General features: G+C 51.8%; 1 protein-coding gene across 1 annotated transcript in view; it reads left to right on the forward strand.

Annotated features, from left to right (window-relative positions):
- The window catches only part of LOC134019463 (plexin-B1-like), a 42,547-nt gene extending 31,688 nt beyond the window's left edge, over positions 1–10,859 (forward strand). The window contains 26 exon segments of the mRNA XM_062460385.1: positions 301–437; positions 744–870; positions 872–921; positions 1,218–1,302; positions 1,304–1,351; positions 1,353–1,385; positions 2,023–2,263; positions 2,454–2,574; positions 2,576–2,627; positions 2,716–2,864; positions 3,129–3,229; positions 4,110–4,327; positions 4,495–4,673; positions 4,935–5,001; positions 5,401–5,547; positions 5,964–6,129; positions 6,496–6,599; positions 6,790–6,874; positions 7,388–7,554; positions 7,828–7,988; positions 8,813–8,960; positions 9,055–9,119; positions 9,532–9,573; positions 9,575–9,605; positions 9,772–9,846; positions 10,007–10,859. Coding sequence (XP_062316369.1) covers positions 301–437; positions 744–870; positions 872–921; positions 1,218–1,302; positions 1,304–1,351; positions 1,353–1,385; positions 2,023–2,263; positions 2,454–2,574; positions 2,576–2,627; positions 2,716–2,864; positions 3,129–3,229; positions 4,110–4,327; positions 4,495–4,673; positions 4,935–5,001; positions 5,401–5,547; positions 5,964–6,129; positions 6,496–6,599; positions 6,790–6,874; positions 7,388–7,554; positions 7,828–7,988; positions 8,813–8,960; positions 9,055–9,119; positions 9,532–9,573; positions 9,575–9,605; positions 9,772–9,846; positions 10,007–10,111 — 2,904 coding nt within the window. The 3' untranslated portion in view covers positions 10,112–10,859.
- The last annotated feature ends 4,927 nt before the right edge of the window (positions 10,860–15,786 follow it).

Raw genomic sequence — 15,786 nt, forward strand, 5'->3', positions numbered from 1 at the left:
GATGAGAATGACAGTCAGAGATGGCAAATGTACACGCATTTTCTAATTTTTTTCAACCTTTAGTAACTTTTCTTTAAAAAACAAAAACATTTTTCTTTCCAACTTTCCAACTTTGTCAATACAGTAAATCCCTTAACATCTTTCCTTAGCTAAGGAAACCATTTAAGGGATTCTGTGCCCCTGGCTTTAAAAGAAGTAGAAATGTCCTTCTGCATCTCTTTCACTCTATCTCTCGTTCTCTCCTCTCTCTTTGTCTCTCCCTCCCTCCCTCCCTCTCTCCTCCCTCCCTCCTCCCCCCAGGACCCAGTCCTGACAGGATTGACCCCCCAGCGAGGGCCGAGGTCTGTGGGCTCAACGCTGAGCATCATGGGACACCGGCTGAGGACCGGGCACCCTGGAGATGTCAGCGTTCTGATTGGAGGAGTACCGTGTCACATGTAAGGGTGTTGGAGATGTCAGCGTTCTGATTGGAGGAGTACCGTGTCACATGTAAGGGTGTTGGAGATGTCAGCGTTCTGATTGGAGGAGTACCGTGTCACATGTAAGGGTGTTGGAGATGTCAACGTTCTGATTGGAGAGCACTGTGTCACATGTAAGGGTGTTTACCAGGCTCACCTCAGGGGAATCAACTCTCAGCTAGTAGGCACAGTGCAACAATAACATATATTACATGCAGTGCAGTAAAAACGATATATTTAAACAATATGAAACTGTTTGACTGACTGAGTGACTGGCTGCTGTAGTGCGTCTGAGGTGTTGGCCGGCCGGCTGAGCTGTGTGACGGGGCGCAGCAACAGCACCGGGGAGCAGCGTGTGACGGTGCGCTTCGGCCGGGCGGAGCGCCACCTGCAGGCTGCCCTGTATCACTACAACCCCCGACCCCAACATCACCTCAGCTGCCCCCTCCAAGAGCTTCCTCAGGTAGGACGGCTCACCTGCACCCTGCATCCTGCATCCATCCATCCAGTTTCAATCCGTCTGTCCATCCTTTCATTCATCCATCCCATCATCCTCTCATTAATTTCATGTCTTACAACCCAGCTGTATTCTGACCTCTCTCCCTCTCTCTATGTCCCCCCCCCTCTCTCTCTCTCTCTCTCTCTCTCTCTCTCTCTCTCTCTCTTCTCTCTCATCTCTCTCTCTCTCTCTTCTCTCTCTCTCTCTCTCTCTCTCTCTCTCTCTCTCTCTCTCTCTCTCTCTCTCTCCTCTCTCTCCAGTGGGGGCAGGGTGATCCGGGTGTCTGGTCAGTACCTGGACGTGGTGCAGGATCCCAGGATCAGGGTGACCCTCAGCCCCCCGGACCCCCCCCCTGCCCCCCCGCAGGAGGAGGAGGAGCGTACCTGAGCCAGGCCTGTCCTGAAGACACACTCTGCCATGTCCAACAGGTGTGTGTGTGTGACTGTCCTGAAGACACAACTCTGCCATGTCCAACAGGTGTGTGTGTGTGAGGGATGACCTGTGTGTGTTAGAAAGTGAGTGTGTTAGTGACCCCTCCCTCCTCCTCCTCCCCCCTCCTCCCCCCCTCCTCCCCTCTCCTCCCCCCTCCTCCCCCTCCTCCCCCCTCCTCTCCTCCCCTCTCCTCCCCCCTCCTCCCCCTTCCTCCCCTCTCCTCCCCCCTCCTCCCCTCTCCTCCCCCCTCCTCACCCCCTCCTCCCCTCTCCTCCCCCCTCCTCCCACCTCCTCCCCTCTCCTCCCTCTCCTCCCCCCTCCTCCCCCCCTCCTCCCCCTCCTCCCCCCTCCTCCCCTCTCCTCCCCCCTCCTCCCCCATCCTCCCACCTCCTCCCCTCTCCTCCCCCCTCCTCCCCCCTCCTCCCCCCTCCTCCCCTCTCCTCCCCCCTCCTCCTCCCCCCTCCTCCCCCCTCCTCCCCCCTCCTCCCACCTCCTCCCCTCTCCTCCCCCCTCCTCCCCCCTCCTCCCAACCTCCTCCACTCTCCTCCCCCCCTCCTCCCCCCTCCTCCCACCTCCTCCCTCTCCTCCCCCCTCCTCCCCCCTCCTCCCCCCTCCTCCCACCTCCTCCCCCAGTATGAGTCCAGCTGTGGGGTCTGGAGCTCTTCCCTGATCCTGTGTCCCACCCCGGCGGTGGGACAGGAAGCTAGGCGTGCGCGGGTCCAGGTGGACTTCCTGTTGGACAGCCTCCATTTTGCCTTTGGCTCGGTGAGCAGCGAGGCGTTCAGCTACGAGCCCAACCCAGTCCTGTACCCCCTGAACCAGCAGGACCCCAGCCGGCCCTACCACCACAAGCCTGGCAGTGTCATCTCTGTAGAGTCTGGACTACCCTGTACTGGGCTATACTGTACTATACTATGTATAATACTGATTCACACTGACACCATCTTGGTCAAGGTCTATCCTGGGATGGTCTAGGTCTAGACCAGGTCTATCCTGGCCCCAGGTCTAACCTGGCCTGGTCTAACCCAGGTGTAACCCCGCTGTATCCTTGCTCTCTCTGCTGCAGGGAGAGAACCTGGACCTGGCCATCCACAAGCAGGAGGTGCTGGCTCTGATTGGAGGAGGCGTGTGTGCCGTCAAGACTCTCACCCACAACCACCTGTACTGTGAGCCGCCATCCCAGCAGAGTCCTGCCCACCAGGAAACAGGAAGTGATGGACGCTCTGCCAGAGTTCACTGTAAGGCACTTACAGGCGGACATGTAATCATTTAAAATGTGTCTGTGTCTAATATGTAACTCACCTGGTCTGTGTCTGTGTTGAGCAGGTTCAGATGGGGAACCTGAACTTCTCCCTGGGGCGAGTTCAATACGACTCCCTGGGCCGCTCCATGTTCCCGCTGGAGGCCCAGGTGGGGCTGGGAGTGGGCGCCTCTGTACTGGCCCTGCTCGTCCTCATCATCCTGCTCATATACAGGTACACACACACACACACACAGGTACACACACGCACACAGATACACACACGCACACACGTATACATGAGTCTCTATATTTCACTGTAAAGCTTTTATGATGCTTTACAGTGCTAGAGGAGCTTTTATAATGCATGTTTTGCACTGTGTGTATATGTGTGCATGTATCTGTGTGCGTGTGTGTGTCTGTGCCTGTGTTGTTTCTGCGCACGGTGTGTGTGTGCGTTCCTGCGGTGTGTGTGTATGTGTGTGTGTGTGTGGTTCAGGAGGAAGAGTAAGCAGGCTATGAGAGACTATAAGAAGGTTCAGATCCAGCTGGAGAACCTGGAGACCAGTGTGAGAGACCGCTGCAAGAAGGAGTTCACAGGTGAGTTAGTGATCTCTTTCCTCCTCTCCCTCCTCCTCTCCCTCCTCCTCTCCCTCCTCCTCTCCCTCCTCCTCCTCCCTCCTCTCTCTCCTCCTCTCCCTCCTCCTCTCCCTCCTCCTCTCCCTCCTCCTCCTCCCTCCTCTCTCTCCTCCTCCTCTCCCTCCTCCTCCTCCCTCCTCCTCTCCCTCCTCCTCTCCCTCCTCTCTCTCCTCCTCCTCTCTCCTCTCCCTCCTCCTCCTCCTTCCTCCTCTCCCTCCTCCTCTCCCTCCTCCTCCTCCCTCCTCTCCCTCCTCTCCCTCCTCCTCTCCTCCCTCCTCTCCCTCCTCCTCCCTCCTCCTCTCCCTCCTCCTCTCCCTTTTCCTCCTCCATCCTCTCCCTCCTCCTCCCTCCTCTCCCTCCTCCCCTCCCTCCTCCTCTCCCTCCTCCTCTCCTCCCTCCTCTCCCTCCTCCTCTACCTCCTCCTCCTCCCTCCTCTCCCTCCTCCTCTCCTCCCTCCTCCTCCCCCTCCTCTCCCTCCTTCTGTCCCTCCTCCTCTCCCTCCTCCTGTCCTCCCTCCTCCTCCCCCTCCTCTCCCTCCTCCTGTCCCTCCTCCTCTCCCTCCTGTCCCTCCTCCTCTCCCTCTCCTCCCTCCTCTCCCTCCTCCTCTCCCTCCTCCTCTCCTCCCTCCTCTCCTCTCCCTCCTCCTCTCCCTCCTCTTCACCAGGGCGCTCCCTGTCTCTCCAGCTCTCCTCACCCTGTCCCTCCATTCCTGTTGATTCCTTCTTTCTATTTTTTGATCTCCTCTTTCTCTATCTTCCTCTCCTTCTTTTTTATCTGGTATGCTCCTACTCCTCCCCCACTCCTCTCCACTCCTCCTCTCCCCCCCTCTCCTTTCCTCCAGACCTGATGACAGAGATGATGGACGTGTCCAGTGACCTGGGGGGCTCGGGCATCCCCTTCCTGGACTACGGCACGTACGCCGAGCGCATCTTCTTCCCAGGGCACCGGGAGTCCCCGCTCAGGAGGGAGCTGGACGTGCCGGAGGCCCGCAGGCACACGGTGGAGCAGGGCCTGGTGCAGCTGTCCAACCTGCTCAACAGCAAGCTGTTCCTCACCACGGTACAGGAGGGGGGAGACACATGGGGAGAGAGTCAGAGGGAGAGAGTCAGAGGGAGAGAGTCAGAGGGAGAGAGACATAGGGAGAGAGATAGAGGGAGAGACACAGGGGGAAGAGAGAGGAACAGAAAATGTAATCCTTCTCCTCCCCCTCTCCTCTCCTCCCTCAGTTCATCCACACTCTGGAGGTGCAGAGGACTTTCTCCCCGCGTGACCGCGCCTACCTGGCCTCCCTCCTCACGGTTGCGCTGCACGGTAAACTGGAGTACTTCACCGACATCCTGAAGACACTGCTCAACGACCTGGTGGAGCAGTACGTGGCCAAGAACCCCAAGCTGATGCTGCGCAGGTCAGTGAGGGGAGAGAGGGAGGGTTGGAGGGAGGGAGGGAGGGAGGGAGAGATTGAGGGAGGTGAGGAGGTGAGGGGTGGATGGAGGGAGTGTGTGTCAGAGAGTGGGGTTAGGTTGTGTTGGTGTGTTGTATGTATAAGCATGGAAACACCATATCAAGGGAGCTAGTACTGAGACCAGAGTTCTGATTCAGAGGCATGGGTTCTAGACCAGGGTTCTAGTTCTAAGACAGGGTTCTAGACCAGTGTTCTGTGTTTCAGGACTGAGTCTGTGGTGGAGAAGCTCCTGACCAACTGGATGTCCATCTGTCTGTTCACCTTCCTCAGGGTAGGTACCCCACCTGCCCCTAACCCTACCTGCCCATCTGCCCCTAACCCCTCTCAGGGTAGGTACCCCACCTGCCCCTAACCCTACCTGCCCATCTGCCCCTAACCCCTCTCAGGGTAGGTACCCCACCTGCCCCTAACCCTACCTGCCCATCTGCCCCTAACCCCTCTCAGGGTAGGTACCCCACCTGCCCCTAACCCTACCTGCCCATCTGCCCCTAACCCCTCTCAGGGTAGGTACCCCACTTGCCCCTAACCCTAACCCTGCCCATCTGCCCCTAACCCCTCTCAGGGTAGGTACCCCACTTGCCCCTAACCCTAACCCTGCCCATCTGCCCCTAACCCTACCTGCCCCAGCAGGAGTGTTGGGTACCTGAGTGTGTGGTGTGTGTTCCTGCAGGACTCTGCGGGTGAGGCCTTCTACATGCTGTTCAGGGCCATCAAGCACCAGGTGGACAAGGGTCCCGTTGACGCGGTTACGGGGAAGGCCAAGTACACCCTCAACGACAACCGGCTGCTCCGGGAGGACGTGGAGTACCGCACGCTGGTGAGGACTCACACACACACACTCAGACACGCACACACGCACACACACACACACACACACACATGCACACACACACTCACGCACTCACACACACACACTCAGACACTCACACACACACGCACTCAGACACGCACACGCACACACACACACACTCAGGCACGCACGCACACACTCACACACACACACACTCAGACACGCACTCAGGCACACACACACTCAGACACGCACGCACACATGCACACTCACACACTCAGACACGCACGCACACACACACACTCACACACACATGCACACACACACATGCACACACACATACACACACGTACAGGCACACACACTCACACATACATAAAGCATAAACACTGACATCACACACATGTCCATACCCCTCCCCCCCCATCCTCCCTGTCCGGCAGACGCTGAATGTGCTGATGCCTGCGGCTAGCGGTGGCCCGGTTACCACGGTACCGGCCAAGGTTCTGGACTGTGACACCATCACCCAGGTGAAGGAGAAGGTTCTGGAGCAGGCCTGGAAGGGAACATCCTTCTCCCAGAGACCCCACACCGACGCGCTGCACCTGGGTCAGTACCGACCACTAACCAGACTAACTACCTCTGCACCTGAGTCAGTACTGACCACTAACCAGACTAACTACCTCTGCACCTGAGTCAGTACTGACCACTAACCAGACTAACTACCTCTGCACCTGGGTCAGTACCGACCACTAACCAGACTAACTACCTCTGCACCTGAGTCAGTACTGACCACTAACCAGACTAACTACCTCTGCACCTGGGTCAGTACCGACCACTAACCAGACTAACACATGCACCCTGTCCTCTCTGTGTGTGTGACCCCAGAGTGGTCCTCTCTGTGTGTGTGACCCCAGAGTGGTCCTCTCTGTGTGTGTGACCCCAGAGTGGTCCTCTCTGTGTGTGTGACCCCAGAGTGGCGCGCGGGCGTGGCAGGTCACCTGATCCTGTCGGACGAGGATCTGACGTCGGTGGTGCAGGGCTCCTGGAAACGCCTCAACACCCTTCAGCACTACAAGGTCAGGGTCAGGGGTTACATAGGTACACTAGACACCCTGCAGCCCCACAGGGTCAGGGGTCACTAGACCACTTTTCTTGTCTTCTCTGATCACTGTGTCTAGAACAGTTCTAAACTGAAACAGCCATTACTGGATTGAGCGTAGATCTTTGTTATTGTTCATGAAGCGTCTTGTTTATTCGTTTGTGCAGGTTCCTGATGGAGCCACTGTGACTTTAGTAACCAGGAACACCAAACACCTGCACCATGACTGCCATGACTACTCACCTGGAGAGAGTGAGTACTTCCTGCTAACACCCCCCTCCTCTCCTAAGTAACTGTAGGGAGAAAGTGAGTACTTCCTGTGAACACCCCCCCTCCTCTCCTAAGTAACTGTATGTTACAGATGCTGTACAGCTGTGTTGTAGGATCATGATCAAACGGCAGCAGATAATAAAAGGTTCTAGTTCAGTGGTTAGTGTTGAACCCTAGTTCAGTGGTTAGTGTTGAACCCTAGTTCAGTGGTTAGTGGTGAACCCTAGTTCAGTGGTTAGTGTTGAACCCTAGTTCAGTGGTTAGTGTTGAACCCTAGTTCAGTGGTTAGTGTTGAACCCTAGTTCAGTGGTTAGTGGTGAACCCTAGTTCAGTGGTTAGTGTTGAACCCTAGTTCAGTGGTTAGTGTTGAACCCTAGTTCAGTGGTTAGTGTTGAACCCTAGTTCAATGGTTAGTGGTGAACCCTAGTTCCCAGGTCCTCTCCGTGTGCGTGTCAGGTGAAGCGTGTGCTGGGTAGTGATGCCGTGCGCCCACAGAGACCCCCATGCTGGACGATGGTGAGGAGGGCGGAGTCAGGCTGTGGCACCTGGTGAAGGCCAGCGAGGAGGCGGAGATTCCAAAGCAGCGCGGAGGGAGCATGAGGGAGAGGGGTGGGGCCAAAGCGATCCCTGAGATCTACCTCACCAGGCTGCTGTCCATGAAGGTACACACACACACACACCAGGCTACCTCACCAGGCTGCTGTCCATGAAGGTACACACACACCAGGCTACCTCACCAGGCTGCTGTCCATGAAGGTACACACACACACACACCAGGCTGCTGTCCATGAAGGTACACACACACCAGGCTACATCACCAGGATGCTGTCCATGAAGTTACACACACACACACACACACACAGACATGCACACACATCAAGAAAAATACACAAACAGACACCTACACTCTCATCCTCTCCCCCCCCCCTCCCCAGGGAACCCTCCAGAAGTTTGTGGACGACCTGTTCACGGTGATCCTCAGCACCAGCCGGCCAGTCCCCCTGGCTCTCAAGTACTACTTTGACCTGCTGGACGAGCAGGCCCTGCTGCACAACATCTCTGACCCCGACACCATCCACATCTGGAAGACCAACAGGTCTGCCTGCCTGCCTGTCTGTCTGTCTGCTTGCCTGTCTTCCTGTCTGCCTGCCTGCCTGTCTGTCTGCCTGTCTTCCTGTCTGTCTGTCTGCCTGTCTGTCTGCCTGTCTTCCTGTCTGTCTGTCTGCCTGTCTGACTGTCTGGCTGTCTGCCTGTCTGACTGTCTGGCTGTCTGCCTGTCTGACTGTCTGGCTGTCTGCCTGTCTGTCTGCCTGCCTGCCTGTCTGTCTATCTGCCTGTCTGTCTGCCTGTCTTCCTGTCTGTCTGCCTGTCTTCCTGTCTGTCTGTCTGCCTGTCTGCCTGTCTTCCTTTCTGCCTGCCTGCCTGCCTGCCTGCCTGCCTGTCTGTCTGCTTGCCTGTCTTCCTGTCTGCTTGCCTGTCTTCCTGTCTGCCTGCCTGTCTGTCTTCCTGTCTGTCTGCCTGTCTGGCTGTCTGGCTGCCTGTCTTCCTGCCTGCCTGCCTGCCTGTCTGTCTGTCTGTCTGTCTGCTTGCCTGTCTTCCTGTCTTCCTGTCTGCCTGCCTGCCTGCCTGCCTGCCTGCCTGCCTGCCTGTCTGTCTGTCTGTCTGTCTGTCTGCCTGTCTGACTGTCTGGCTGTCTGCCTATGTTCATTAGGCTTCATGAGATTTCATGAGACTTCATAAATCTTCATAATAGCCTGATCATCATAATTCAGAAGACTGTGCTGTGTTTGTGTTTCACTTACCAAGCTCACTGAATCAGAAGAGGAAACCAGGTCAACAGTAACTCATATGTTCACAATAAAAAAAATTAATTAAACCAAAACTTGTTTTGTTGTGTTTGTGGTGTGTGTTGTTGACTAGTCTACCGTTGCGGTTCTGGATCAACATCCTGAAGAACCCTCAGTTCATCTTTGACGTGCAGGCGAGCGAGCACGTGGACGCAGTGCTGTCTGTCATCGCTCAGACCTTCATGGACTCCTGCACCCTCGCAGAGCACAAGCTGGGCAGGGTGAGCCTATCACACGCCCTTAGAATGGGGTTGGAACCAATCAGAGGTTCCAGGTTATATGCAGATCTAATGGCTTTTATGTGTTCTCTTCCAGGATTCTCCCATCAACAAGCTGCTGTACGCCAGAGACATCCCCCGTTACAAGCAGATGGTGGAGAGGTGAGGGACCCTAATGGGAGTCGGGGAGAGGGGGGGAGGGAGGGAGAGGGGGGGGGGGGGGAGGGAGGGAGGGAGAGGGGGGAGGGAGGGAGGGAGGGAGGGAGAGGGGGGGGAGGGAGGGAGGGAGGGAGGGAGAGGGGGGGAGGGAGGGAGAGGGGGGGAGGGAGGGAGGGAGGGAGGGAGAGGGGGGGGGGAGGGGAGGGAGGGAGGGAGAGGGGGGGGGGAGGGGAGGGAGGGAGGGAGGGAGAGGGGGGGGGAGGGAGGGAGGGTGGGAGAAAAGAGAGAAAGTGATAACAAAGGGAAAGCTATAGACCCTATAGTGCATTTGTTTCTCTAAATACCTTTTACTGTGATCCCCGTCTGTCAATCGAATCCCTCCCCCCTCCCTCTCCCTCCTCATTCTGCCCCCCAGGTACTATGCTGATATCCGCCAGACCATCTCAGCCAGCGACCAGGATGAATTCTGCACTCGCTGAGCTGTCTCGGGTACTGTACACTGAAACTGTCTGTCTCTCTACCTGTCTGTCTTAACAAGGTACCACAAGGACCAATTAACATTCTCTTCCCCTCCTCTCTTCTTCCTCCCCTCCTCATCACTCCTCCTTTTCCTCTCCTCCTCTGCTCTCCTCTTCCTCTCCTTCTATTCATGCAGAACTATTCTGGAGAGGTGAACTTCATGGTGGCCCTGCATGAGCTGTACAAGTACATCAACAAATACTACGACCAGGTATCATGCCTCTCACACACTAGCACTCACACAAACACTCCCCCACACACACACTCACACAACCATCTAGACTCTAACCATCTGCTTGTGGGCCTCCCTTCCTCCTCTCCTCCACCCACTCTCCTCCACCCCCCTCCCCTCCTCCTCTCCTCCTCTCTAGATCATCACAGCTCTGGAGGAAGACCCCACAGCCCAGAAGATGCAGCTGGGCTGCCGTCTCCAGCAGATCGCCGCCGCCGTGGAGAACAAAGTCACCGACCTCTGAGTGGGCGGGGCCAGGCCAGGGCCTGACAGAAGGACAGGAAGTGGAAGAGAAATCCATAAAGGAAAGGAGCAGAACGGGAAGAGAGGAATGCTAGCTATGCCTGATGTCATGTCCCTAGTCTTTGTCAGGAAACAGAGAGAGTATCAAATGCCAAATGTCCGTCTATCCACTGACCTTTAACCCCTGACCTTTACCTCCCTGACCTTTACCCCCTGAAGCCTCTTATTGGCTGACAAGTCTCTGTTCCAGGAACTGGAGGGCATGGCAGATAGGGAGCGTACAGACTAAACCAACATAGCTGATCCCTGAAGAGGACTAGGTGATGTTTTACAGGAGCAGATGCTAGGATGCTATCGTTGTTCCATTACTAATGCCTTTTGTTGTCTAGAAATGTTTGCTCAAGTCTTAGTTTTACCAGAGCTGTGTGGGTTACCAGCATGTTGTCCCAGCCAGCCAGAAGTGAGTTTTTGAAGTGAGTTTGAAGGTATGAAGGCAGTTGGAAAGTAATTCCTCACGGCCACTTACCTCAGACAATAAGGACCAGTCACGCGTTTTTGTCTAAGGAACCACACAACGACCCGACAAGTCTGCCTGCATCTAGACTGACCCGTCCTGAAACTGAGAGGATCTAGAACCACGGCACCCTAAATTCCAACAACAACACTGGGTTTGTTCCCCTGACGATCCCTTGGTTCCCCAGACGATCCCTTGGTTCCCCTGACAAACCCTTGGTTCGCAGTGACAGATTCATCCGTTGTGACCGAAACGTGTATGTTTCTATGGTTACGTTGTGAGTGGACGTGAGTTTCTATGGTTTCGCCAGTGAAGGGATGTGATCTTAAGAGAGTTTCAGATGTTTCCACGGCTCGTTACCACTGATCAAGGAAAGCACTTCCTCTTAGTTCTCTTTTTGTTTTAATATATGTATTTTATGTTGTTTTTAATTCTATTTATTTATTTATTGTTTGCTGGGTGGTGATCTCTTTTCAAATACCAAAATATCAACGTAAAGAATGTCCACATTTTGAAAAATCTGTTATCGCTTCAAATTAACAAATAACCTTTCAGTTGAATGGGTTTTGATTACATTCACTATAATTAAACAATGATGCTAACCATATTCCAGTTTACTGTAACCCTAACCCTAGTCCAGATTACACTCTATTCCTATCTTTAGTCAAGATTGCACTGTAGCCCTAACCCTAGTCCAGATTACACTCTAATCATAACCCTAACCCAGATGACACTGTAAATCCAACCCTAGTCCAGATTATATGTTAATCCTAGACCTAGTCCAGATTACACTCTATTCCTAACTTTAGTCAAGATTGCACTGTAGCCCTAACCCTAGTCCAGATTACACTCTAATCATAACCCTAACCCAGATGACACTGTAAATCCAACCCTAGTCCAGATTATATGTTAATCCTAGACCTAGTCCAGATTACACTCCAGATTACACTCCAGTCTTAACCCATGTCACCCTTCTAGTAGCTAGTGATGTGATATCAGGCCTTCATGATCTGCTGCTGCAGGGGAGAGGAGAGTGTTTCCCTCTTCCACAAAACTGATTTACACACTGGCCCATTTTGATTAAATGGTTACAGATTGAGTTCCTTACATGTGGTAAACCATTTGGTTTAAATTTGAATTATTCCTAAAAGTTCAATGGAAATGAATCAGGTATTAAAAAGTGTTTATGTTGTTTTGGGTCTGAAGATGGGATGAAGGAGTGTTTGTTTGGCCCCCAGCTGAGGGGTCAGGGGTCAGGCCCAGCCTCACGCCGAGCCCAACACCTCAACAATCACTTTCACTTCCTGTGTGCATTGACTCTTAAGACTAACACATTTTTACCATAGCTGATTATACAAGTTACAAGGGAATATTTGTGTTTAGTAATGTCCTGTAGTCAGACAAATAAAACACTGCTGTTTGCTGTAATAATGACTGGGTAAAACCTCTTTGGACAGTTTTAAGTAGATTCAGGAGATGTTATCAGTACTGGATGTCATGGTAACAGAAAATCATCCTGCTATTTGCTGGTATTTAAGAGGTGCAGAGGGAGTGAAGGATGATGTGAAGGATGAGGATTTATAACTGTAGTGGAGAGTTAAAGCAGCATCTATATACGATCAACAGATGAACTATACAAAGTTCCCCAGTCCAGTCCAGGAGCTGTCTATACTGCAGGGAGATACTCTACCATCAGTCCAGGACCTGTCTATACTGCAGGGAGATACTCTACCATCAGTCCAGGACCTGTCTATACTGCAGGGAGATACTCTACCATCAGTCCAGGACCTGTCTATACTGCAGGGAGATACTCTACCATCAGTCCAGGAGCTGTCTATACTGCAGGGAGAAAAGAATACCTCGGGGTAGTTTTGTTTACAATGAGTAGTGAGTGATTGTAATATGTTAATGAAATACAAGACAGTATATATTTGAACTTGAAAAAAAATCATTTTTATTTATCAGATGCTTTTATTTAAAGCAACGTACTAATATAGTAGACTCTATAGACTATACTGTATATACTATAGAAGATCCAGGATCAGAAGGGAATAGTGTTGGTGTGCAGTTCAGTATTTAGTGTTAGTGTGTGTAGGTGTGCAGTTCAGGACAGTGTTGGTGTGTGTGTGTGTGTGTGTGTCGGTGTGCAGTTCAGGACAGTGTTGGTGTGTGTGTGTGTGTCGGTGTGCAGTTCAGGACAGTGTTGGTGTGTGCAGTTCAGGACAGTGTTAGTGTGTGTGTGTGTGTGAGCCCAAATGTCCTCACAGATATAGTGAAACTTCACCTTGAGGCGCTTTGGGACCGACGTCTCATAACTTCACACGCTTTCTTCTTTAGGGTTCAGAAGTAGAACCCTGTACGTCTATCTGCATTTCCCAGAATACAGTGTAAATACTGTTTCCCTGGTGACCTGTCACCTGCTGTCTCCCCCTGCTGGTCTCTAACTCTCACTGCAGGTGTTCACTTGTCAGTGCAGAAGTACAGGACGAGGCCCGTCAGAACAGTAGAGCACAGATGATCACTCATGTAACGTATAGCCTCACTCTAGTCGTCTCACTTCAGTCCTCTCTTTATTATCAACCTGGGCAGACTGAATCACATGATTATTTTACCAGCATTTTAGTTTGTTTCTGTGCTTATGTCACAGCCATTACACCTGTTACAGAGCTATAGCTCTACTACTACTACTACTGCTCTACAACATACATAACGAAACACCTTGTTTGTGCATCGGTAGAGTCAGGATTGTGGTGGTAGTTTGAATTTCTTTCCTTTTGAAGCGTTCAACAAACCCCAACTCGCCATATAAAACGTATTTTGGGGTGTTTTTATTTCAAACACAATCTTGTTTTTTTCCGGTCAGTGATGTTCAGAGAAGGAGAACATGACAGATCCAGAGAGAAAGAAGACCAGAGGGTCTGTTTCCCACCAGGACAGTGAGGACAGGTTAGTGCTCATGTCTTCATACAGGACAGTCAGGACAGGTTAGTGCTCATGTCTTCATACAGGACAGGTTAGTGCTCATGTCTTCATACAGGACAGGTTAGTGCTCATGTCTTCATACAGGACAGTCAGGACAGGTCAGTGCTCATGTCTTCATACAGGACAGTCAGGACAGGTTAGTGCTCATGTCTTCATACAGGACAGGTTAGTGCTCATGTCTTCATACAGGACAGTCAGGACAGGTTAGTGCTCATGTCTTCATACAGGACAGTGAGGACAGGTTAGTGCTCATGTCTTCATACAGGACAGTCAGGACAGGTCAGTGGTCATGTCTTCATACAGGACAGTGAGGACAGGTTAGTGCTCATGTCTTCATACAGGACAGTGGGACAGGTTAGTGCTCATGTCTTCATACAGGACAGTCAGGACAGGTTAGTGCTCATGTCTTCATACAGGACAGTCAGGACAGGTTAGTGCTCATGTCTTCATACAGGACAGTCAGGACAGGTTAGTGCTCATGTCTTCATACGGGACAGTGAGAACAGGTCAGTGCTCATGTCTTCATACAGGACAGTCAGGACAGGTTAGTGCTCATGTCTTCATACAGGACAGTAAGGACAGGTTAGTGCTCATGTCTTCATACAGGACAGTCAGGACAGGTTAGTGCTCATGTCTTCATACAGGACAGGTTAGTTCTCATGTCTTCATACAGGACAGTCAGGACAGGTTAGTGCTCATGTCTTCATACAGGACAGTGGGACAGGTTAGTGCTCATGTCTTCATACAGGACAGTCAGGACAGGTTAGTGCTCATGTCTTCATACAGGACAGTGAGGACAGGTTAGTGCTCATGGTCAGTATTGTCAGTTCTCTACACATGACTTATGTCCATTAAAATAGTTCATCTACATGAAGATAACACATCTATGTATCTACAGCTGAAGTCTGTTCCTTCCCTGTACACGGCATTGAGGAAGGGGGATGTGTCATATAGATATTACAGGATCTTATGAGATTGGATAGATCTCAATACATAACTGACACTTAGGTAAAACAAACAATTAAATACTACACATTTAGCCATTTAGCAGACGCTCTTATCCAGAGCGACTTACAGTAAGTACAGGGACATTCCCCCGAGGCAAGCAGGGTGAAGTGCCTTTCCCAAGGACACAACGTCAGTTGGCATGACCGGGAATCGAACTGGCAACCTTCGGATTACTAGCCCGATTCCCTCACTGCTCAGCCACCTGACTCCCAGGACAGATTCAACACAGGACACATTCAAAGACTGACAAAAAGAAGACTTCAAATGAGTTCCCCTCGTTTATACTCATCTTTGTGTGAGTTTATAAGATATCCACATTATTATATATACAGATTTCTATATGATCCATGTTTTTATAATCCCATGAACAAACATACATTAATGTCAGACATCCAACACATGACATTACAGCTTCGTTGCAGGTGTCCTTTGAGACACTGAGCGATGGTTTGAGTGCAGGTGTCCTTTGAGACACTGAGCGATGGTTTGAGTGACAATATCATCTCTCCCTCTATCAGACTATGGTAGGTCAACATGCTTTAGAATGTCCTTTATAATGACAAGCCGTCCGAGTATTTAGACATGTTTGATCCTTCAGCTACATTTCCCCTAAAGCAGGGGTGGCCAGCCCTGTTCCTAGAGCTATCACCACTATCGTCATAACCAACTGTAAACTGTGTGTGCGCATGTACACGTGTATATGTACCTGTGTGTTAGTGTACACGTGTTCATTTTCATTCATTTGGCAGATGCTTATATCCAAAGTGACATACAGCACAGGGGGATTTGAACCTGTGACCTCCAGATCCTTGTCTTGTGTGAACTTGTGACTTCCTGATCCTTGTCTTGTGTGAACCTGTGACCTCCAGATCCTTGTCTTGTGTGAGGGTTTAGGTGCAGTTCTATGAGCATATGTAAAGCCCTCTGTGACATTGCTTGGAAAAAGGGCTATACATATATATATATTTGATTTGATTACATCTTTATCTGCAGTGAACTGCTCTAACCACTGAGCTAAACCCTCCATGTGTGTGTGTGTGTGTGTGTGTGTGGTGGTGTTCTGGGTTTCTGACCCACAGTACATAAACAGGATTACCTGCCACACTACTTTCGTGATCGTACAATTATCATTCACACGGTGATCCTTTGTACATTTCATAATAACATGATAC

This window comes from Osmerus eperlanus, chromosome 4 (genome assembly GCF_963692335.1).
Source record: "Osmerus eperlanus chromosome 4, fOsmEpe2.1, whole genome shotgun sequence".
In the NCBI taxonomy this organism is placed as follows: domain Eukaryota; kingdom Metazoa; phylum Chordata; class Actinopteri; order Osmeriformes; family Osmeridae; genus Osmerus; species Osmerus eperlanus.